Source organism: Gordionus sp. m RMFG-2023, chromosome 4 (assembly GCF_954871325.1).
Source record: "Gordionus sp. m RMFG-2023 chromosome 4, tfGorSpeb1-WG-v2, whole genome shotgun sequence".
Lineage (NCBI taxonomy): Eukaryota > Metazoa > Nematomorpha > Gordioida > Chordodea > Parachordodidae > Gordionus > Gordionus sp. m RMFG-2023.
In genome coordinates this window covers 9,444,206-9,470,207 of record NC_088778.1, presented here as the reverse complement: position 1 = coordinate 9,470,207, position 26,002 = coordinate 9,444,206, and the positions used below count along the sequence as shown (strand labels likewise).

General features: G+C 29.3%; 2 protein-coding genes across 2 annotated transcripts; both read left to right on the top strand.

Moving 5' to 3' along the window:
- Positions 1-2,209: 2,209 nt before the first annotated feature.
- On the top strand, positions 2,210-2,572 carry LOC135928600 (uncharacterized). Its single transcript, XM_065465056.1, has one exon. It carries the CDS (start codon positions 2,210-2,212, stop codon positions 2,570-2,572), a length of 363 nt encoding a protein of 120 aa, XP_065321128.1.
- Positions 2,573-3,304: 732 nt separating this feature from the next.
- LOC135928403 (translation initiation factor IF-2, mitochondrial-like) lies at positions 3,305-24,473 on the top strand. The gene is made up of 16 exons (XM_065464863.1): positions 3,305-3,405; positions 3,447-3,600; positions 3,645-3,707; positions 3,752-3,875; positions 3,923-4,083; positions 12,170-12,358; positions 15,199-15,248; positions 15,373-15,462; positions 15,555-15,679; positions 16,042-16,345; positions 18,728-18,834; positions 20,315-20,463; positions 21,312-21,455; positions 21,662-21,820; positions 22,114-22,257; positions 24,265-24,473. The coding sequence occupies exons 1-16, from the start codon at positions 3,319-3,321 to the stop codon at positions 24,438-24,440; spliced, it is 2,226 nt and encodes a 741-aa protein (XP_065320935.1). The 5' UTR covers positions 3,305-3,318; the 3' UTR covers positions 24,441-24,473.
- The last annotated feature ends 1,529 nt before the right edge of the window (positions 24,474-26,002 follow it).

Below are 26,002 nucleotides of genomic sequence, written 5' to 3'. Positions count from 1 at the left end.
GGTTAAATCAGGAATATTGAAGGCGATTGATCCAACACAAAAACGATTGACATGGGCCACTCCAACGGTAAACGTACGAAAAACAAATGGAGAAATCAGGATTTGTGCGGATTTTAAGGTGACCTTAAACCCATATATTTTGTACGATTATCATATTATACCAACGGTGGATGATCTTTTAACCAAATTAAAAGATGGATTGAAATTTACGGTAATAGATTTGAAAGATGCATATTTACAATTACCAATAAAAGAAAGTTCAAAAGAATACTTAACCATATCGACCCACATTGGTTATTTCCAATATCAATGTATGTCTTTCGGTCTTTCTAGTGCGCCGACCATATTTCAAAGATATATGGACAATTTATTACAAGACTGCCAAATGACTGGAGTATATCTTGACGATATTATCATAACGGGGAAAAATGATGTAGAACATTTGAATAACGTAAAAAAAGTACTAATGAAACTAAAACAGGTGGGTATGAAGGCAAAATGCGCCAAAATACGTTTTTTTAAATGAATCAGTTTCTTTTTTGGGTTTCGTAATAGACAAATATGGAATACATCGAGCGAAAGAAAAAATAGATGCTATTCGAAGGATACCAACTCCTAATAATTTACACCAATTACGATCTTTTTTAGGACTTGTGAATTATCACGAGAGATTTTTGCCACATCTACATGGAATTGCCGCCTCCACAAGCATTAAATCTTGCTGGGGTTGATCGGACAAGGAACAAGAGGTATTTGATAAAATAAAACAGCTTTTGTCAACAAATAAAACGGTAAATCCATATTCGCCAAACTTGCCAATTATATTGGAATGTGACGCTTCCAACACTGGTTTTGGAGCTGTGTTATGTCATTTAGTGAAAAAAGATATTAGCAGACCAATCGCATTTGCCTCGCGAACACTTCTAGAGTCAGAGAAAAATTATGCACCAATAGAAAAAGAGGCACGAGCACTTTTGTTTGGTATGGAAAAATTTCATACATTCATTTTTGGTCGAAAATTTTTATTACGAACAGATCACAAACCTTTGGAAAAATTATTTGGTGATAAACGGGAACTACCAAAAATATCCAATAGTCGATTAACGCGCTGGGCTTGGAAAATGTCCGCATATGATTTTGATATTGAATATGTTCCTGGAAAAGATAATAAAGTAGCTGATACATTATCTAGACTGCCAATAGATGGCATAAAATCAAATAATGATCAAAAAAACGCGTTAAAAATTAGAGTTATAAATTTGCACGATATAAATATTAGTCAAGTTGAACTCCAAAAGGAAACAAGGAATGATAGCTTGTTTAAAAAAGTAGTTAAAAACATTGAGCATGGATGGGTGGATTTTGATGCGAAAAAAAATACAGAGTTAGTTTGTTTTTATAATCGTAGAGAGGAATTGTCAGTAGATCATGATGTTATTGAATGGAATGGGAGGTTGGTAATTCCAACCATTTTGAGGAAATCAATTTTAACGATTATACACAGAGGGCATCCAGGAATAAATGCTATGAAATCAATTTTTAGAATGTATTGCTGGTGGCCGAATTGCGATAAAGATATTGAACAATATGTTCGTCAATGTATGCCTTGTCAAAGTAATCAGTCGAATATTATGGAGGTTCCTTTATATTCGTGGAACATATCTAATATACCATGGGAACGAATTCATTTGAATTTCGCGGGGCCTATTGATTCGTATTCATGGTTAGTTGGAGTTGATGCACATACTAAATGGGCTGAGGTTGAGTTAATGAGAGAGACCACGTCCACGACAATGATCAGGGTTTTAAGGAAATGGTTCGCACGGTTTGGAACACCTAGACAAATCGTATCAGATAATAGACCTCAATTTATTTCTGGAGAATTTCGAAAATTTTGTTTCGAGAAAAATATTAAATTGATACATACAACACCGTACCATCCAAAAACGAACGGTTTAGCGGAAAGAACGATACGAACCCTCAAGAGTCGATATTTTGCAACTAGGAAAGACATCAGGGAGCCCGAGGAAGCCATGGGAGAAGTTTTGCTAGCATATAGAATGGGTGAGCATCAATCAACTGGACGTTCACCGGCTAAGTTATTATTGGGGCGAAATTTAAAAACGGGAATTGGTTACGTCCTAATGTTAGTTATGAAATGGAACGATCGAATATAAGACAAAAAGTAGCGCATGATGAACATGGTCATATGAGAGAATTTGAGATTGCTCAACCGGTATGGGTGCATAATGAAATAAATTCAGGTTGGAGAGAAGGAATTATAAAATCCAGAACTGGCAGATATTCTTATTTGGTAGAAAGCAAGGATAGAATGGTACGAAAGCATGCGGATCAACTTCGAAAAAGGGAGGTAGCTAAAGAAATGGAGAAGTCTGGGCCAGGGAAAGATAATGGAGAAAATATGGAGTCAGAGAGAGAAGAGGAAAATATAAAAAATAAAGAGTCGGATATAGTTGAGATTTTAGAAAATGTGGAAGATAACGGAAAACTAGAAACGCGGAAATCACAAAGAGCCAGGAAACCTACAAATCGGCTTATTGAGGAATTGTAAGATCATATGTGTGGGGATATGTTATAAATGAGATTTATATTATATATTATCAATGTTATAAATGTCATATATATATTATCAATGATATAAATGTCATAGATACAAATCAATCATATATTAATATATTCCATGAGGTGATTGCCAGTCAAATAAACCTAATTAGTATAACTATACTTCAATGGTATGTTTGTAATATAGATAAATTGAAAAGTAGAGAATAGAATTGAATATATCTTTTAGCTTAAACATAGTTTATCTTGTTATCATTCCAGATTAAGATTTTATCTAGCATTGTTAAACAGCTCGATTTAGCCAGTTTTAAATGTTTTTAGCCAAAATAACATTACGCAAATCTCGAGATTTCTTTAATAAATGTCCAAATTATTTTGCCCCAAATCTCGAGTAGTGTTGTTAAAAATCCCGATTCGGGTCTATTTTAAAAAAACGATCTTATAAAGATTATAACCAAAATAATATAGTATAGGCCTGGTTATTTTGCTAATAGATTAGCAGAAAGATTTGGGCTTTTGCCTACCAAATCTTGAGGCTTACACAATGTTATCTTGGCTAAAATAAAATCGGCTTAAATAGAGCCCTTTAATAACACTAATTGTCATGTAAAAATTGAAACATAATTAATAAGAATACATGATCTCATGGCGATATACAATACTTCATATAGATAATTAATTATTTATTCCCAAGTGTTAAAGGTGCTTTTATAAGGGCAATCCTTTAACTAACATATGTTTTTTAAAATTGTACCTAGCTTGTGCAATAAAAAATTTCACACATTTCTAGTATTAAAATCCAAGACAAAGTTTATAAAAGACGTAAGAATTAATATATGATTATATAACTATAGCCTAATTAGATATCAAAACTGAGTAAGGATGAAAAATACGATTTGATTAAAAAGAAATATATTGTTAAAGATAAGAAAGTAAATACTACTAAGTCTAAACCATGCTTGATTTGGCAATGTATGAGTTTGAATGAAATTTCAGAATCAATGCAGAAACCTATAAGTTAAAAAAACATAATTAAATATATTCAAAACCATCTATTTTAGGTGAAGTTTTTGAAATAATGTCTTATATTAAGGGTTTAGAGAACTTCAAACATCCTTTTCAAAGTTAATATCTCAGATTATTAATTAATATTAGTTTTAATTTTTAGGAATTGATGATATCAAAATTATAAACCAAATTTATAAATCTATACAAAAGAAAACAATTGTTATTAAAGATCCCAAAGTAGAGATTGTACAAGAAATAGTGAAATTTCAAGATTTTGTTAAACAGTAAATTCTTATAATTTTTTAATGTTAGTGTGTATTTTAAAAATCAGGCCAGATCCTGATCCCACAAAACTCAGAAAAAGATGTCCTGTTGTTGTTATTATAGGACATGTCGATCATGGTAAAACAACATTGTTAGATAAAATTAGAAAAACATCCATGGTAGATAAAGAGTTTGGAGGTATTACTCAACACATAGGAGCTTTTACAGGTCCTATTTTATTATGAATTTATTATTGATTAGGCATCAGTTTATTATTACCAAAGTTCAATAAATTACTAATTTATCAATATGCTTAGAATATTTATATTTTTTTCAATACAATTAAACATAAAATACTATGTATAAATAAACATTTACTGCAAATACAGATTACTCTTATTTATTTTATCTTAGTAATGAAAAGTGTTATCAAGGAGAATCAAACAAATATATAATAATAAAATAAAAAAACTCTCATGAAACAAAAACCTCAAATAAAACATATAATTTAAATATTTAAAAAAAATTATTTGGCACAATAGGAAAAAAATACTACAAGAGTTTTATATTGCATTTTTTTTTACCCAACCATTATCCATAATGAATATACCAATTAAAAATAATTTTGAAACATTCGTTCACCTATCATAATTTTCTGTTTCAATAATAAAGCCATCATCAGTGGTGTCCAGAACTTGCTTTCTTTTTTTCTTATTAGCGTTTGGTAAAATCTGCAAGATATTTTTTATAAAATTTGTTCCCTCTGTAGGATCCTTGGGTATTAAATCAATAATTTTCTGCAAATCTTTTTCACTCATTTTACCTTTACTTGACATTATCTTGACAGGATTCACTAATTTTTTTGCATTTTTATTATTATCTATTGTAATGTTTTTTTTGAAACTAAAATCTTGTTGTAATATACTGTTTTCAAGATTTAAAACCCTTTCTTCAGTTTTACTTGTTGATTTTCCTACCCCTATATTACCATTACTTACTAGCTGGTGCCTACCCTCATTTTTTGTATTCATATTTGAACCCCCTTTTTTGGAGCTCTCCCATGTTACAGAGGCCTGTGGTGAATGTATCATATTTTCTGAAATGCTCGTTGGATCGTCATTACTCAAGGGCCAATCATTGTATCGATACTTTTTCCATCTTTTTAAGGAGCCTTCAGAGTTGACTCGAGATTTAATTAGAGGAAGATCAGACATGTATATGCTCTCCTCGATTTTGTTTTTATCTCGCCATTTCTTTTCGTAACGCCGGTTGGTGATTAGATCATTTTTCCGTTCTCTGTTCGGCGGGTCCGCCATTTTATTGTCAGTTTCCTTTGGTCTTTCATCTGATTTACTCTTCAGTCTACTCCTCTCCAATTTATTTATGATAGAGTTAATCGGATCGTAGTAATCAAATTTAGCCTGTTTTTTTCGTTTAATGACAGTCGCGACAGCTGTTTGCTTACTTTTTTCCAGATACCCATTTTTATCATAGGAGTAGACCTCGGTTTTGACTTTCTGGTCATCATCATATCTGTCTTCCTTTTTAACCCCGCCATATTTAACCTCACGGGATCCTTCCTTAGAAGCCATCACTTTTACCATCGGCTTAAACACCTTGTTACTGCCATCATATTCTTTTCCGCTCCATATGTAGGGACTATTCCCATCGTAATCTTGATTATCCTTGCTATTCTCGAGGATTGGCGAATAACTCTTATCACGTGATAATTTTTCTTTGTCAGATATCCATTTCGGTCGATGCGTTTTTTTGTAATCATTATAATCATTTTTATGATTGTGGTTTGATTTCGCCAATTCGTTCTTTAAAGCTTCCTTCAGATGTTTTACACTCTCTAACGGATTCTTATATTTTTTTAAACGCCCTTTGATACTTATGTTATCGCCATCAATTTTAACCTGAAATCTACTCTTGAGATATTCCAAAATTTTAGAGAGTTTTAATCTGTAATTCCTTATCATGGTGTTTTTTTGTTTAAGTTCTTCATCGTTATTCGAAGGTTGTTTGTAAAATCGCAGCTTGTACCTGTTAATATTGGTCTCGGCTTCTTTACTTCTACCTCCAGCATTTTTGTTTCTTCTATCCACGTATGGATTATAACTGGGAATAGGATTTTTCGCATTGCTCCTAAAGGCTGTAGATGGATCGTTGCCTCTAATCTCGTCCTCTCTTCTCGCTGCGTAAAACGGACTAGGAGAGTTTTTTCTCAATTTATCCGCTTTATTATTCTTTCTCTCATCGAATTCCCTTTGTAACACTTGATTTATCAACTCACTTTGCCTGTTGTAATCGTTAGAAAAAGTCGGCTTGTTATTCACTATTTTTGGTGCGCTATTATATTGGAAAATTTTTATGTAAGTGCTAGACTCGTCGCCGGTTCTTGCTCTAGCGTTAAAATCCACCATAGGTACCATATTTTTGCCCAGGAACACATTAAGCGCTGTAGGCGTAGTAGCATCCTTATGAGTATTTTGATTGAATGGCCTCGATGCTAATTGGTTACTCCCGTAAGCTATATATTCCGGTGGCTGTGACCTATGTTGTACATAAGAGCTGGCACCAGAAATTTCTTTGCTCTTGGGTCTGTAAGGGTTCAGTACCCGAGAATACATTAGGGGAGTTGTCAAGACAGGTCTTTTGTTCGAGTAATGGACAGCTCCTTTTTTTATCATCGGGCGTCCAAGGTTAGCTATGCTCTCGATGTTAATGTTTGGAGTAGTTGCAACTTTACGCCGCTTACTAAAATATTCCATTAGTGGGTTATAATATTGAAGAGACTCCTGACTTTCATTATTTTTGTTGTTCTGGACATTGAATTGGCGCAAATTCTTGATTGATTGTATCATATCCTTCATCTTGCTGTTCTGACCGAAGTAATCCGGATTGAGAGCCTGCATGTCCTCCTTTTGATTTTCTGACAAGGGCATATCATCCACCTCATTATCCTCATGATTATCAACATTTACATCTGACGTTACATAATATCTACCGAAGTTATCTATATAGGGTGTAATACTAATCTCATCCTTGTTTGGAAAAAAGTCATTGGGTTGGGAATCGTGTATGTTGTATCCATCAAACAGGGAAAATTGTTTCAAGTCTGGAAGAACATTCCGAGATGACGCTCCACCTGGCACCCTATTAAGATGGCGATTGAACGGGGGAATCCATTTTTTAACTTCATCTTGGCTCCTTTCATTTGAGTCAGTCACTTTGGTAGTAGTTTCACCTTCCACGTAATTTTGTTTTATAAATGTATTCAAGTTTTTGTTTGTCTCATCGCCTCTTAACGAGTTGTCCTTATCCGCATTTTTATTATTTGCTTGGGGTTGAATATAACGCGGATCTAAATAGGGTGTGAACCCGGACTGAGCGTTGATTTGATTTGTAAACATTTGCTCTCGTTCCTCCCAAGATGGCTTGGGAGTTTTCATATTATCAGGCAGGAGGTCGGGGTTATCATCTTTGTATTTCCTTAGTAAACTGTCCGTCAAGTAGTGATGCCTGCTCTGATCGTTTTTCGATATGCGGGGAAAGAGATTGTTTTTTTCATTGTATTCATGACCTTTCGGGACGCTTTGGCTATAATAGACATCTTTCTTGTTATTTATACTTTTTTTCATTATAATATCACTCACTTCGGAATGAGAAATCTGTTCCCCATTTTGGATATCTTCCCTTGTTGCGTTTATAGGAAGATTTCTGCTGTCTGTTTCTGGGTTTTCGAAAAAAATAATTTTGCCTTTTCTCTCCTTTTTATCCGAATTTAAGTCGAAAGGATTTCTTTTCGGCATGTATCGCCTTCTTTTGATGTAGGAATACTTCAAAGGAGGGAAGTATCTGCCTTTTATTTTAGCGCGTATTCCGTGGTTAGAGAAAACTTTTTTATAAGTGTTGGCATAGTTTATTTCCGGAATTGAATTACTCATACCATTTTTGATCAAGGGGGAACTTGATATTTTAAAAAACAGATTAAAAAAAAGCATTAATATGGATATCATAACATTTTAACTACACTATAAGGGGTAGTGTTGTTAAACGGTTAGATTTGAGTCGATTTTTAAAATGGCTAACTCGATATTTTAGCCAGAAAAAGTTACCTAAGCCTCGAGATTTCACCAATGGATGTCCAAACTTTTTACCTTGTTTGACCAAAATCTTCAGGCTTGCATAATATTGTTCTGGATAAAATATTGAATTGGCCATTTTTAATAATCGGCCACCAAAATCTAGCCATTTAACAATACCAGTAATGAACTTGTTGAACCATTGATAATAACTAAGCCCTTATATATAACAACTCGTAAAATATCATTTTGATTTTAACTTATTATTTTAATCTTTAGAAATAGATTTAAAATGTAAATAATCAACTTAAAAAAAATAACTTCTCCCCCTCCCCCCCCCCCTATAGATTATACTTTACATGGTAAAATGGTATATTATATTATCAGTAACACTTTTTTTGCCTTAAACAATTAGCTGTCATTATTCTAATTTGAGTTTTAAAAAAAATCTCAATGCTAAAATTAGGCAAATCTCACAGTAATATAAATAAAACAAGTTTACTTCGAATGATCAAGTAAAATATCACTGTCCTCATTGGGCTCAGTTTTTATTCGAGGATAATTTTTGTCATCGAATAGCTCCTTGGCTAAGATCCTGTAGGAATGAAGGTAAAATTTTAATTTTTCGTCGTTTTTGGCCTCATCATCGTAGATTTGATAAAAATGGTGATCATCATTCGATTGTTTTAGCAAATTTCTAAACGCTTCTTAATGAATTAAATACAAATCACCCAAAATATTGTTTTTTTTCGATCAAATCAATTTCGTCCCAATCCAATAAAATAATTAATAAATTAAAAAAAGGATATTATGCAATTACAATGCTTCGAGAAGCGCAAATAAAGAGAAAGTAATTCTAGCTTTAAAATATTCCGCGATTCTTTTTGGGCTAGACTTGCGCTAGTCATAATTTCAGGATTAAATGGTGTGAATATTTATTTTATTTACAAACGGGAGTAAAAATTTTAAATTGGGAGTTTTTCTGAATCTTATAGATGAATTCTTTCTATTTAATACTGCTTCCCTTGCATTGATCTTTCCTCAAAAAAAAAGATATTTATCTTTCAAAAATCAAGTTTATATTTTACCCTCTCTATCTTCTAAATCGTTCTCGAAGAGAGCCGACATAGCGTATGGTCTACTATTTCCAAAATCGAAAGGCAAACTTGATTTATCGGTAAGCGTCGGTTCTATGGCCAAAACGGGGAAGGCTTTATCCATTATCACGTATACGAACGAATTTTCGTCGTCTATGGTACTGCTTTCTTGAGGGTCAAATATCTCGTCAATTTTTTCCATGTTTTTATTTGTTAAGTTAGAGTCCTTTAAAATTTTCACATTATTGGAATCATCATTTCTAAGATTCAGTGTCATCACGCCACCGTAGGTGTTTTTAAGGCTTTCGGGGGAGGGTTCAATCATCGATTCATCAGTTTTATATTCATCATCATCGATGTTATTATAATATATACTTTTGCTGTTTCGAAAAGTATTAAGTTCGACACCGCTAGCGTTTAACGAAGCGTTTAAGTTTATTTTTTTGTTGGATCCTGCGATTATTTTGTCGTAGGTTTGTTTCAAGCTTGTCATCAACAAGTCCTTAGCTTTGCTACTGCGCGTCATAATTTTTTCCTTTACGTCCTTGTCAGCATTATGATTCACGCTGCCTAGTTTATACGTATGAGCTTTAACCATGTCTTCTGCCCTCTTAACTGGCCACCACCTATAATCCAATGCCGAGACTGGATAATAATAGGATCGAAAATTGACCCCATGTCTTTGTTTATCCTTCCAATCTTTATCATCTTGGTAGAATTGATACACGTTTCTAGCAGGATTGGCATAAGCATCATCTTTCACTGCCGACGATCTAATGTCTTTGTAATCGGAATGACTTTTTATTACGTTATAATCAACCGCGGTAGATTCTTGATTCTTTTCAAATTCCACATTTTTCGGGGAAATTATTTTGAGCGGTCTCGTAACCACTCGAACATAATCTGATGTGATTATTCGGTCCTCGGTATCGGGTACTTTGTTTTTTTCTATTTCTTTAGCTTCCTCATCCATTCCCGAAAAAATGATATTAATTCTACTTTCTTTCTCCTCCAAATCAGATACCCCAGATGGATTTTTAGTTAACGGTTTTCGCGTTTCATATGTTTCGTTGTAATCGATATCTGATTTTACATCCATCATAGATTGCCTCTTATCCTTTTTCATGGGCCCCACAATTTTATTCATCAGCTCTTTACCATTAGGAAACCAATAATTTCCCGTATCTGACTTGGGGATCGTGCCGAATATGTCGTGGTAAAAGGCCGACGGGCGTTTCTTGATATCGTCGTCATCGTCCCTGTAATCTATTATGAAATTTTTGGATCTGGATTTTTCCGATATATTCTTATCGTCGGCATAGTATTTTCTCGCCATCTTTGAATTGTACTTTCTCACCGTAATAGATGGATCATAACCGTTTTTTTTGATAAAGTCATATTTTTTGTAAATTTCATCGCAACAAATATAGGAGCGCGGTTTCGAAAATAACATGTTGTTATTGAGTGACGGTGTCTTGATTATTAAGAGGTCGGGTTGCGACGTCGATAAGTTTTTCGAGTAATTTTTACGAACAAACAAGACCCGTCTTCTAGCGGGCAGCGATTGTTGATAAGCGGGTCCAAAATTTATGCAAGCTATGATGGACCATAATAAAATCATCCTTCTCGAAAATTTATTTCAGACTTCTTTTTTTTTTACAAATTTTGTTGTTGATTACCGGCGTTTCATTAAATTAAGATGTCGATAATAAATTGATAAGTATTAAATATTTAGTATACAGCTGAACCTAGTTTAAATCTATTTTTCGAATGTAATCAAAAGTAAAATCAAATGGAGGAAAAATGGGCCAGATTAAATTGGATATGATTTAGAATCACAAATTGATTTAACTTAAATTCTACCCTTCGAGATGAAAAAATAATATAATATTTTGATTTTGATAACATTAAGATTTCGTGACATTTAAAAAAAAATGATTATAACAATTTTGTTTTTAAAATAATGAAGAAATGTCGCAATAATCTAACCTTTTTTTATTACTAATATACATTTTTTTTTAAAATGTATCAATTGGAGTCAAATAACTCCCCATTGTTTTACGTATTACAGTATATTAAAATGTTTTTTCTTTCTTTTCTTCCTTTCAATTTTGTTTTAAAAACATTTATTTCATTCCATTTAATGAAGTTTTAAAATTTTTTATAAATTCATTTGTCACTTAACCTATTTTAATATAAAAAAAAAATATTATTGATCAAAAAATAACACTTTATTTTTCTTTAAAATATCATCTTCATTCTACATCTTATTATCACACCTTTTTTAAATTTTGTGGAGTTTTGATTAAGAATTTGCGCAAATTTTCTAGCATTATTATATTATAACATGTGAACCATTAAATTATAAAATCAAATTATTTTGATATTTTAATAAATTATTATTAAATTTAAAAAAGGGAACATTTCGACAAATTTAGGGACCAATTTTTAATATAATAGTTATTTATTATTTATAATCTGTTTTGGGAATTTGCATGGCAAACTGCCAATTAATTATTTAAAGGTGAGTAGTATTTTATGATTCAAAAATAAAATTGGCCTAATATTTTTTTTGAATATAACTGACAAAAGATTGCAAAATTCAGAATATTTTGTAAAAATTAAACTTTCGTGAGTATTACGAAAAAACAACCATTCCATAGAAAGGAAATAGGATGTATGTTTATTAGGAGAAAGGCGGGTTGATGAAATTCTTAAAAGGTAGCCACTCTTTCTAACAATACTATATATTAGTTTTTAATGCCTAAATATGAGAGATTAGAAGACGCTATTTTTAAATTTTTTTTACCGCTCTTTAAAAATTTTTTTTTCATATAGTATTTAACAACTAATAATCACTGAATCAAACTAGAATGTATAACATAAAACTTGATTCCAATATTATAAAATATCATTAAATAAAACTATCGAAAAAATATTCCCCTCCCCTCCAAAATCGATCTAACGCAAAAATAATAAATAATTACCATTTCTCCACCCTCTCTATTTGGGTCGGGTTTTGCAGACTTCAAATGCGTACTACTTCTTCAGTATTTTCCACTTAAAAAAATAGAGATCGCGATGAAAATTTCAAAATATATATTTTTTTAAATTTTATTTCAAATAAAGCCAAATTAGATGATCAACCGCTTGAGAATAATTTGATAACTTTTGTGGACACCCCGGGCCACGCCGCTTTCGCCAGCATGAGATCTCGCGGTTGTCGCTTGACCGATATAGCAATCCTTGTGGTGGCGGCCGACGACAGCGTAATGGAGCAGACGATACAATCTATCCGATTCGCTAACGAGTGCAAAGGTTTTAATAAAAATTTAATTGATATTATTATGCCTAAATATTAAATAGCTAACATCTAACCTAGTCATCAATATGCTTTTAGTGTATAATTAGCAGAGTTGTTAAAGTATCTAGATATAAAAATGTGGTATCTGTATCTAGATAGATTTTTGATTAAAGTATCTGTATCTAGATATTATTTTAGATGTATCTGTATCTGTTTTTAGATACAATTTAAGATACATTTTGATATACTTCTATTTAACGCTTTTTTATATTATAAATAAAAATATTTGAATGTAAAATTTATTTTATTTCATATGAGCATATAACTTAATATTAATATATATATTAAAAAATTATATATATATATATATATGTAAAATATTAAAACTTATATATAAAGAGAATATATAAATATTAATTAAATATTATGTCCGAGTTATCAATAACAAGCAAATTCTGATATTACAATCCATCTTAAGGAATTTGCCATTTTTAATTGCAATGGAATTGGTATTTTATTTTATTATATTCTATTATATTAATTTTTGAGATTAATATTGATGACGAAAATGACGACATTCTTCCATGGCCAATTTATAGACCATATTTTAAAATAATATCTCAAAATAAAGAAAACAAATCTCTGTTAGTAAAATGTTTGCCATGTCTACCAAAAAATATGCAAATTTCAGTTAGCATTACCTCAACTTGCAACATTGTGAAACATTTAAGGGTATAGATACTAAATAAATGTTTACAATTTTAAATTTTAAGAGAAAGCATCAAACACTCTTGATCCAAATAAAAAAGGGGAAGGAGAAAAAACCTATTAAAGAAAATATTGGACTAGGCTCATCGTCCATTGATTTTTTTTCCAAGAGACCTCAGACTTTAACCCAAACCACTTTAGATGATTTAATAACTGATTTTATTATAGATAGCATTCAGCCATTTTCAATTGTTGAAAATCCTTCATACATTAGCTTTACAAAAAAATATAATTTGCCGACAGACAGTAGTTGTTAGAATCTCACAAAGATGGGAGAATGAAAAAAAAGAAATCATTAAAAGTCTAATAGAACCATAGTTAATATGTACAACAGCAGATTGTTGGAGTGCCTATCGCCGGTATAGCTAACATTTAAATTTGTATAATAATTTATTTACAAACAAATTATTTGAGCAGTTTTAAGAAATGTTAATTTTTAGTTCATACATAGGAGTCACTGCACACTATATAGATCCAACAAGTTTGGAAAGAAAAAATGTAGCGTTGGCTTGTAAAAGAATGGTAGTCATTCATACATATGATAAAATAGCAAAAAATTTACAAGATATAGCAAAGGATTATTGCATACAAAATAAAATCTCAAAGAGCATTACTAATAATGCCAAAAACTTTATTAAGTCTTTTAGGTTTATTTTATTATAAATATAAACATAATATTACTTATTTATGATAGAGTTTTCAAGCCAATTGAAAATATTAGTGAATTCATAGATGATCTGGAAGATGAAGAAACAGTTGCACTAATATCAATATCAGATCTTTATACTACTGCTCAGGATTTTGGAATATCAGAATCATAAACCTGTGTAAAAAAAACCAATAATTTAATATCCGATTTTTTTCAGTATCCCACAGCAGGAGATATGATTGTTAATGATTTAAATTCTGATAATCAACAAATTTTAAATATTTTTTCAAAAATGAATGCCGATAAGATTTTAGTATTTTTAAACAATATCCTGATATAAAAATGTTATTCATTAAATATAACACCACAATTTCTTCCAGTGCCCCTGTTGAAAGACTTTTTAGTATAGCTAAAAAGGTCTTTTCAGATAAACGAGGATGTCTTAATGACCAAAATTTTGAAAATATTTTATTACTGAAATCTAATAACTATTTATAAATTATAATCATTTATTAATTATATTATTTTATTAATGATATATAATAATTATTTATATTAATCATATATTATATTAATATCTAAAAATCATATATTATATTAATATCTAAAAATCATTATTTTATTTATATTTTGATAAATGTTATCGAGTCAATAAATTTTTTAGATCATTTCATGAATTTTCACAATAAAATCCTAATTTAGGTTTATTCAAACCTTATCTAAGAGTATAATAAAAAATGTATCTGTATCTAGATACATTTTAAATTGTATCTGTATCTAGATAACTTTTTAGAAGCTGTATCTGTATCTAGATAAATTTTTAGACGATGTATCTGTATCTAGATCCATTTAAAAAGTATCTTTTAACAACTCTGATAATTAGTTTGCCTTTGAAAAAAATAAATGTTATATAAAATAATATATGTTTGGACATGATAGCACATTTTCGTTTTTGCAAATTAATGAATATTATATATTACATTTTAACCGGAGTTTTTTCGTTGTAAATAATGTTGGTTTTAAAAAAAATAAGAAAAACTAGGTTACATTGAATTTTTTCCCGTTTTTTTAGAAAGAAGATGTACTTGGGATTTCAAAATAAACTTTTTTGACAAATCTAGATTACAAAATATTTGAAAAAAACTTAAGTTATGTAGAATTTAATATTTAAAAATTTTGTGTCTTTTTATTGTTTTGGAATATATTTTAAAAAAAGTTTGAAGCGGGATTGAACCTAATCTATTTAGATTACCATTTTTCAGAATAGAAAAAGAAATATTGTTAGGTTCAAGACTAAATTGATATTATTTATAACTTAAAATTCTTTAAAAAAAACAACGCCCTTGCTACCCTTTATCATATAGAATTTGTAATTTTGAATCCGTGTTAAACTTGTATTTTTATATGTACAAAAAAAATGAATCAATCTTCAAACAGTTCCGATCATAGTTGCCATCAATAAAATCGACAAAGAAAAATCAGACATAGTATATAAAACCAAATAAAATATATATAAAATGATCAGATTATTCTGTAAAATTTATTAATTTCCTATTTATTTTAATATAAATGAATATAGTATATACATATATATATCTTTAATAAACAAAGGAAAAGGTTAAAAGAGACCTTTCAGGTTTCGGTGTCACTGTCGAAGATTACGGCGGAGACATACAAGCTGTTCCTATATCCGCTTTAAAAGTTTCATTCATACCATTTTAAATTACAGTGAAATTCCCACTCTTACTAAAAGGTTAATAATTAAAAAAAAAAATAATATTAAAATAATAAAGGGCACTAATATAGACCAATTACTAGAAGCCATTATGGCTGAAGCTGAAATACTGAATATCAAAGCTGACTACGAAGGTCTGGTTGAAGGAGTTATCATCGAGTCCAAAATTGATAAGAATAGAGGGTACATTATAATTTTTTCGAGTTATGGTATAATAATATTGCGAAATAGTGGGAATGTTTTAAAAAACTTTTGAGCTAAATTGAACTAATATGGGTGGCAGAAAATGGGCTTTTTAAGATATATTAAATGTAGAAGATGGTATATTTAGTTTTTAAATAATCGAGAGATGTTTTGCTCAAATATTGACAACGTTTTTGCTCGAGGCCGAGAATATTTTATATCATCAAATTTAAATTTAGGGGGTGTTTGAGCACTGTGATAAAGGTTTGCTAATATGAAATATTATTTTTTAAATTATAAATTGTATTTCATTAGGTATATGATCTGATAAAAGTTTCTTCTTCTTTTTATTAAAATAAAAGAGTCTTATGCAGCGCCATTATTCATCGCGGGACGCTCAGCAAAGGGGATATCCTCCTTTCACTCCCTGCCTCTTCTCCTATCAATACCATCCAAACGCAAGAAACTGCTAGTCAACTACCCGAACACACCAATCAATTACCCATGTGGGCCAGGGTGAGAGCCATGTTTGATCAAGATGGTCGAACTCTACATCAAGTTACCCCGGGTCTACCTGTAGAGATCGTGGGCTGGAAAAGCAGCGGAGATAGCTCGGGAGGCGAACTACCAGCCGTCGGTTCCACCTTATACCAAGTTGAAAATGAGGTGGCTATTTTTCTTTTCTTCAATTATTACTTAAATTTATTGTTCTTTGTTTCCCCTCAATTTTTCTTTATGAATGTTAAAAATGATTTAGAAATTAATTTTAGTTATTGTTATGTTCATTTCAAAAGAGAATGTGTGTTAAAAAGTTAGAAGAATACTGTTTATAAGATTTGTCTAAATTTTTTTTTAATCGAACTCGCATTTTCTTTCATCTTTTCTTGAAGTTGATTCAATAGGTGTGTTTTTTATAAGTTAATTTGAATTTGACAATAATTGTCAACAGAATATATTAGACTTTCTAATTATATTAACGATTGAAATGATGGCAAATTTATATTATACTGAAAAATTAATCGACAAACTATTATCATTTGTTTGGAAATAAAAAAAATGGAAACATGCACAGGAAATTCTTTTAAAAAATACCACTTGTTTGGAAGTGGCTTTAGGCTGTGTCCAGAACTTATTTTTTTACAAATTTTCGAAAACTTTAATCCAAAAAAAATGAACGATTTTCTATCGAAATAAAAAACATATCCAAAACATTAATTATCTTAATATTTTCTTTTCAAAATTTAACGTAAAATTTCCCTTAAAATGTGAGAAAGTTTTAAATCTTCAAATAAGTTTTGGCAAAACCTTATATTTCGAATAATAAAGGTATAATGTTACATGTGAGTTGTTTTGAAACGTGAGAGCAAATATAACTAAACATAAATATTGCTTAAGTTATTGAGCTTTTCTATAGTTTTTATTACCTTTATAATCTCAAAGTTATGACTCACACCAGTGCTATCTATCTTCCCTCGAACTCATTATTCTTACCCCTATAGATTATCCTATGATACAGCCACATCCCATATTAAAAAGCAGGGATTTGCAGGTCAGAGGGTACATGACCCGTGCCGTATTTTAATTTTTTTAACCTGGGCCTGGCCTTATATTTTAAACCATATATTTTTAATCGTCTTTATTAGCTATAAAAATTTAAAAATAAATAAAATATTTTTAAAAAATCAGGGCCGGGCCGTGCAAATAGTATCCCTGCAGGTCTCTGTTAAAAAGTATAAAAAGTTATAAATTTTAAATACCTCTGTTTCTTAGCTTAGTTTCAACTAATTTTATCTTATACTGGTCACCCTTTTGGCCGTGCACCGACGGGATGGATATATAGTTTAAATAAATTCGGAAATTCAGATAAATTGTGCAGTAAATGGTGAGGTAAATGAAAGAATGATTAGTCCAATTTCCGGTTTGATCACATTCACTACCACTCTAAATAATGTATAAATATCTTTATATTATATTTACAATTATGCAAATGATATCATTGTATTTAGCCTAATTTAATCGAAATTTAATTTTTTTTAAACGGCTCTTCAATATCTGAAACAAAATAAAAAATGAATTTGAGTCATTACACAACGTTCCACTATTTGCATAGCCATTAAGTCTATGCAATATAAAACATCCATCTTATAGCAGATTTAAAATAATAAATATTACAGGGGAGTAATAATTGACTCGCAGAAATCTTAACAATTTTACTTAAATTTCTTTCTAGCATTATTGTGGTACTACTTATAGCACCATTGAAATACATGTATTTTTATCATTAATCCTTAACAAATTTATAGTTCTTTTATAGATTGCAATGGCTACATGACCTATAGAGTTAGGTTCCATTTATCTCTATATATTTCCGGGGTAAGGTAGGTAAGTTTCTAGGGGGTAGGGAGTAAAAAATGGGGGTAGAATCTAAATTTGATATTATTTTTTTAAAGAAGCTCAGATTTAATGATCTATTAACTGGTTTGTCTTGAATTATGTTTCTTTATTTACAAATCATACAAAAATATCTTATATATCTTAAAGCATGATCAGCATTGTTTTTTTACAGCTATAGCTTTAAACTTGTCTTGTACTTAATATCATAAAGATTTCGAATTGAATGCCTTTATTCAATGGAATTCCTATTAAATTTGAATTTTACCATTTTCAATATATTTTATTTTTTTGCATTAAAAATGCCAATTATTATTTTTTAAATGGGAGATGAGGGGGGGGGAGTTAGTAGTATATTAATTGGTAATCTAAAAAATAGGAGGCGGGATCCTACATGGCGATGATGCTATTGATTTATACACCGATCCCCATACGAGTTTAATAAAGTTCTTTAATCATAACCCGACTGTAATGGACTGACTCAAACTTAAACGTTCATAAAATATAGTTGCAATTTTTTTAATTCTGGATGTTTTAAAATGTTTATTAAACATATAAAATGATGTTATATTACTGAGAGACTAACGTTTTTAGGCGATTACGCTGAAATGAGTGTAACAAAATAAGTTAAAAAAATATAATATTTTCGATTAAAAGGATAGAGCCAAGGAAATAATCAGGTTTAGGACTGATCTTGAAAAGGTGGAAAAACTTGAAAACGATTGGAAGATCATTGACTTAAAGCGGAAAGAACATTTAGTCAAGTAATTAAATAAATAATTTGTTATAAATCAATTTTGATTTCTTATTTTTTCAATGCTGAAGGGTAATATTATCACGGCTCTCGAGTTTCGATTTATGCCACTCTTATTTACTGCGCTGAAAAAAGAAATTCTCAAGCCGTTAAAATAATTTTTCTATATATGCTAACCCTTTGTTAAAAAAATTTGCAACGCTTGCAAACCGAATGTCAAAAAATTTTTAAAAAACGAAAAAATAAAAAAACATGTGCGACCATAGAAAATTTATTTCGTTTGCTATACGGAAACGAGTGAATTATTTTAACCTGTTCTTGGATAAAATTTATATTCAATTTATCACCAATAATCAAGCAAAAATTAATGTGAGCCATATAAAATTACAAATAATTTAGAAATAGAAAAAATCGGGTATTAGGTCTACGCTGGGCAGATATTGTGTATCCATCCCTCTATATAAGTACTACCTTTAACTATAATTTAGTCCTGAGATATAAGAAGAAATGGCGCTATGCAAGCTAAGGTATTTAATTAACTTTATGAGAAATGATAATTCAATTAGGTGATCAAAAAAGGCAATTATAAATTTAGAAAAGGATGTTTCAATTGGATTGGAAAATGAGGCGTTTAAATACATCCTGTTTTAGCAAAAAGAGATTTTTTCCCCTCGTAATCCAAATTAATAGAAATAAAAATAAACAAGTATATAAAATCATTCCAGACTTAATATATAAAACTTAAACGAACTTTAATTGGTCTTTTTAATTTATTGGAACATAGATCTTGACTTCTGAAAAATGTATGAAGGAGAAGAAATACCATATTTATCTAAAATCTTAAAATTCAATATAGTTCCAAATGACTTTCAAGATTTTGTGGATAATTTGATCGAATCTGGTGACTCCCATTCCTAACATCATCGAGAAAGCAAAGAAAATCGCAAATACAATTTGTATATGCAGTTTGATGGATAAAAATTCGCTAACTGTGAAAAATATTGCAGATGATTGGCGATACTTTTCATACAATCTTTTTATCAAATTGGGATGCTTCACCTTTTCTAATGTTTTAACTACATCATCAGTAAAGTTAGAAAAGCAAAATACGTGTGATAATCAAAGATATCCTTGGAATTTATTAGAATAAATTTATAAAATTTTCAAATAAATTATAAAAATATCTGTAGTATAGTAAATATTTTCTTTTTATATAAACAAGTATTTTTTTACCATAATAAATATTATGCTATGATAAGACAATATTATTTTTATTTTTTATGGAAATTTGGATTCAATTAAGTTGAAATTAATTTTTAAAAAAAATAACGGAAAGCTTTTTTTTAACAAGCTGGTTTAAAATATTTAGAATTACAGTGTTGCTTATATAGAAATTTCCACTCTAGAGATTATGTTTTATATTACAAAATAATAAAATCTAAAATCATTCACATCAAATATCAATAACATTTTTTTTAAATGGAAATTAGCTATAAAAAAGATTTGGAAATGAAGAAAGCTCTGAAATTCAAAAATTTGCCGAAATCCTTGTCTTCTCAGCAATACGATAGCCAGAAGGAGGAAGATAATCTTTCGCTCCTAAAAGCCAACAAGCCCCGTTTTTCCATCATATTGAAAGGTAATAATTAGCTTGATTTTAAATGCCTTTATAAGGAGAAACTAGTTTTTTCTAAATAAAATTTTGTTTGAAAAGAATATATGACTCGGGAAAAAAGTATTTTATAATACTTAAAAATAATAAAAATAATCATTACATAGTGTATGGATTAAATATTTAAAATATGTAACATTTTCATATAAATATGCAAAATGTTGTATTGTGAAAATCAAGATTAAACATTTTTACCATTATATAGCTATAGTGGGTGCCATTTAGTATATTAAGGAGTTATTCATAATCTCATAATGGAGGGGAAGTGGGCGCGGAAAACCTTTAAACAGATTTTTTTTTAAACATTTTCTGACTATCAAAACATGAAGAAAAAAAATCCTGAATATTTTACTTAAAAATATAAAAATCTAATATAGTATATGTCGTATTGAGTATAGAATCCATGGTGATTCAGATAATGAAGTTGATTTTTAAATTTGGGGAATCTTATTTGACTGGAAATGTATCCCAGCACGTAAGGAGTACCAGCACTGAACAATTTTACCATATTCTGAACCAATTAATTTTTCGTATAAATTAATTATTGGCAAAAATTGTCATAAATTCATAGGGTAATTATACTCTACATATGCTGAATTACATTATCCGATATTCTAAATTTAAAAGTCACCCTCAATAAATGATCTAAAATTAAGTATTTTCAAATCCCCATGAATTTTATATCCTAATACGACATTATATAGTAATTGTTTACCTATGATTCTCATTTTATTAAAATATAAAATATATACAAATACATATGGTGTAATTTTTAAAATCAATAATATTTTATATTATGTAAATATTTATGAAAGCTGATGTCATGGGATCTGTAGAGGCCATACTCGACATATTACAAACGTTTGACGAGACTCGCAATCATTGCTCCTTAAATATCTTGCATTACGGAATAGGACCTGTCACCGATTTTGACATAGAATTAGTCGAAACATTTAAAGGTGAGAGAGAGAAAGAAAAGAAGGCATTCACATTCACGTGATTTTTAATAATATATTACTTTTCTAATCAAATAATAAACATTGAGATATTTTTTTGTCGCGCCAGGGTTTAAAGGAAAAAATAGGAGAGGCCCAATTTTCAAGAGGGTCGGGGGTTAGCTAGCGGATCCCTGATATTTTAATTTAATTTATCATTTAAAAATTAGGCGTTATCTACACATTTAATATCGGAGATGATAATAATAAGCACGGTAAACACATTTCTACGCGTATAAAAAATCACAAAATCATTTACAAGCTTCTAGATGATTTGGTCCAGGAAATGACCCAAATTATGCCCTTGTTAGATAAAGAAGAAATTTTAGGTTGACGCTTATTTACAATAAAAAATAAATTTCATTTATATAATGTACAAATTACGGAGTATCTAAACTAATATGAGTGATATTAAATTAACATGTATAGAAAAATAATAAAAACAAAATGGCGGAACTCGGAATTTTTAAATGTGAATTTTTTGACTTTCGTATTATTCGTTTAAATTTTTTTATATTCATTCCTTATACGGTATCTCTTATTCCCATCCACTAACTATTACAGTATAGATATTTATTTATATAGTTTTTGATTCATGTTACACCCTTGTTTTTAAAAATAGGTGAGGCTAGAGTTCACCAAGAATTCGTTATAACGGAAGGCAAGAATAAAGTACGTGTGGCTGGATGTATGGTCGAAAATGGTTTTATATCTAAAAAATGCGATATCATTCACGTTATCAGAGCCGACAATATTATTTACAGAGGTTTTATATTTTCAAGATGGAAAGACTCCTCCCTTTATTCAGAGCCCGGCATATAACCAATTTTTTCAGGCTCGGCCCGATCCGAGAAAAAATTTAAAATTTATCTTTTTTCAAAGTTCCGATTTGATTTTTTTATTGGGCCTTTTTAAAAAGTATATTGTAATAAAAGTGGAAAAAATATTAATGCTGAAGGAAAATAAAAAATTTAGACGTTATTCTTGAAAAATAATATTTATAAAAACGGTTCCACGTCAATTCGGCCCTGAATTGGCGCACGACAATTCGGCTATCTAATACAATACAATTTGTTATAAATTTATTAGTATAAACCAAAAGGATGATTAAATAGAAGTCATTTTGAATGTTGGTCCTTTTAATTACTTCTTCACTCAATTTTATTTATAATGTGTAATATCATTAAAAAATTTAATATTATCAAAAAAATTAACAAATCATTATTTATACCGATTTCTTTGATGGACCAATTTGCTATATTATAAGATATGTTGATCCAAAAAAAATCAAGTTATTTAAACCAGAGTTACGAATCGTTAAATATAACGGTTCGTTTCGGTTTTTAGTTTAAAATTTTATAAAGATTTTGTTCCTTCTGGGTTTTTTGAAGAATATCATATAAGTTCGGTTTAGAATTTATATCGTTAAAAAATTTATCATAAACCATATTTATATTTCTCTTATAGAAAAGTCTTTTTGATTTATATTTTTATAATTCTTTATATAATTTAACTATTAAGATTATTTTTTATCTATAACTAGCAATTTGCCTAATCTCTAGTAAATTGACTATGTGGTATTTATTGATATAAAGATAATAGCAAAATTTTAATTTGAAAAAAATACGAATTTAAATTTCCCCCAAGGAAAATTAAAATTTCAAATTTTGGTTAATAATTTTAAATTAATTATTTTTAAAAACCATTGTGAACCGATTTAAATCGGCTCAAGAATATTTATAACAACTCGGTTGGCTTTTTTAATATTTTTTTATAAAAATTCGGTTACGGTTAAGAAAATCATAACGGTTCGTTCCGGTGTCGTTCGGTTTAGAAACCCTGATTTCAAAATAATATTTATTTTTTATGATTAATAGAATTATTCTAAGGAATTTTAATAAATCTCTAAAATGAGTCAGTTTTTAAGGAAAAACTATTTAAGTCAATAATTATTTTCTAAATTAATACAATCGTTGGATATGATTGGAAAATTTAAACTCTAGCATGAGACTTTCCTTTTGTTAGTTACTTTCTAAAGAATAATTTTTTTTTGGATTAACATATCTTATAACATGGTAAATTGGTCCACCAAAGAAATTAGATAAAAATATTTTTTTTATTAAATTAATTCTTTTTTTGATATCCAACACTCAACATGATAGCTATCCTTTTGTTTTATACTTATAAATTGCAACTGTATTAGATAGGCGCCGAATTGACGTATATCTATATAAACATTAGGAATAATTTAAAATTTTATCGAGCGAGTCTGCCATATCAGATTATAATTTCGATATTTAGGTTCGATTCGATCTAGGGAATGTCTGTCTAAGTTCTGATCTGTGACATCGACATTGATTAATAAATTTTCACTCAAGTCGGATTTTGAAGAAAAAGATCAGTCGCAACTGGAATTTTATGGGCCAGAATTAAAAAAAATGGATTCGACGCAGATACTTTATACCTATTAATTTAAAAATTAATAGTGTTAAGGAAGATTTTATTCGAAAATAGTTAATTGGAAAAGTACTTATATCTCATTTTAATGTAATGTTATTTGTTTTATCTGCCATTTTTTTAAAATTGTTTGATAACACGAATCCCATATTATTCCTGTTAATTCAGATAACCATTTGCTCGAGTCATTTATTTTGTTGCACATATAATTTTTAAAAAGTAAACTTTTTCACCTACATGAATTACAAATTATATTTCAAATATATCTCATAAAAGGCATTTTTCAATATATATTATTTTATTATAAAATTGTCAGGAAAAATAAGGACTCTAAAACATTTTAAAACGGAGGTCGATAGCATCAGTAAAAATAACGAATGTGGCTTGTCTTTAGAAGATGATAACGGTATCGAGTATAAACCCGGTGATATTATTAAATCTATATCTATCAAGAAAATAACGCCGAAAATACAATGGGATATGGGTTTTTAACGTTTACAAAATTATATTTATAAGCAATAATCATTGCAAATATTTTGTAAATAATGATGTATATATAAAGAAATAAAATTAAATTATGATGAATATTTAAAATATTTTCTGTAAATTTCAACAAAATAGACTCAAAGTCATATTATATATTTACAAATACAAATTTTATAAACGACTCATACACATACTACAGGCAACCGATGCCTAAATAGCCCATATTTAAAAATTATTCTAGGCCACATGCTACCCATATATAAGATTAAGAATATTCTCCTTAAATAAATTTAAAAATCTGGGAATTTAGCATTACACTTTTGGAACAATATCCTATTTCGCCCATATTTAATATAAGTTAAGTATCCATTAGTACACATCATATCTTGACCTAAATATTAAATTCTTTATTTACTTTTTTAAGTAGTGGGATATTTACAAGGGATGTGAATCCAAATAGGGTTCAGGAATTTAAAATGGTTTGTTGGACATTTTAAACCACAATTCAAACAGGAACTTATTTATGAAGAACCCCTCGAACTATATGTAAGATGGGCCCGGAGCGGGTTCAACCCTCTTTTGGGAAATAGGTGGGATTGAGTTGTTTATCAAAATTTCCGATAAAGAGAGTTTAAAATTTTTGAACACTATTTTGGTTCACATCCTTGATATTCACTTATACCGGTTGTAGGAAACGGCGTTCATTTAAAACTGTGAACGTACATAATTCTCTGATCAAAATTTAAAAAAATAAGGAAGATTGTAGCCAATATTTTTAAATAAGGAATAAGGCCGTGTCTTGGTTAGCCTTATTTCTAAATAATAATCTGTTTAGCCATCTATTTAGCTTCTTCTAAACAGCCTAAAAAGAAAGAGCCTATTTAGATTTTTATTAAAGGTAACACGTATTTGTGTATTTATTTGTACCGTTTATAATATATAAATAAAAAATAATTTTATTTTTAATGTGCACACTTAAAACAACCCAATATAGCGTGTCCTGTTTTAAAATCGAATAAACAAAATAATAAAACGAGCTAGAGCACGGCGTAAAGGTTTATTTTAAGACTATAATATAATCAATTTCTATTATAATTTCCTATTTTTGCTACCTTAAGTAGAATTTCTCTTTTAGCTAAATTTAGTAGAAGTTCCTTTTTCTACTAGATTTTTGAGCCATAGTAAGTTAATCTAACGATAATGAGTGAAACGAAATCAGGTATGGAGCCCATAATAAATTTTTTTTAGAATTCCCAATTTCTTATCGAATTCTATTAATTTTGACAAATAAATAAAAAATAATTCAATATTCATGTTTTTTTTACTTTCTTTTTGTGGTTTCTAAGAGTATGAATCAAAATTACATGGCAATTTATTCTAACATAAATTTAACTTTTTTGGATTTTAAATATTTCGCTTAGAAGAAACAGCCCGTGTAAATTCCAATGCGAATAAATTTATAAATTTCTGAGTTCATATTCTTATGTTTTATATTAAAAAAAATGTTATAATATACAACGAAGGCCTTTGAAATACACCTGATTTAAATTTAAATCTATATTATCAAC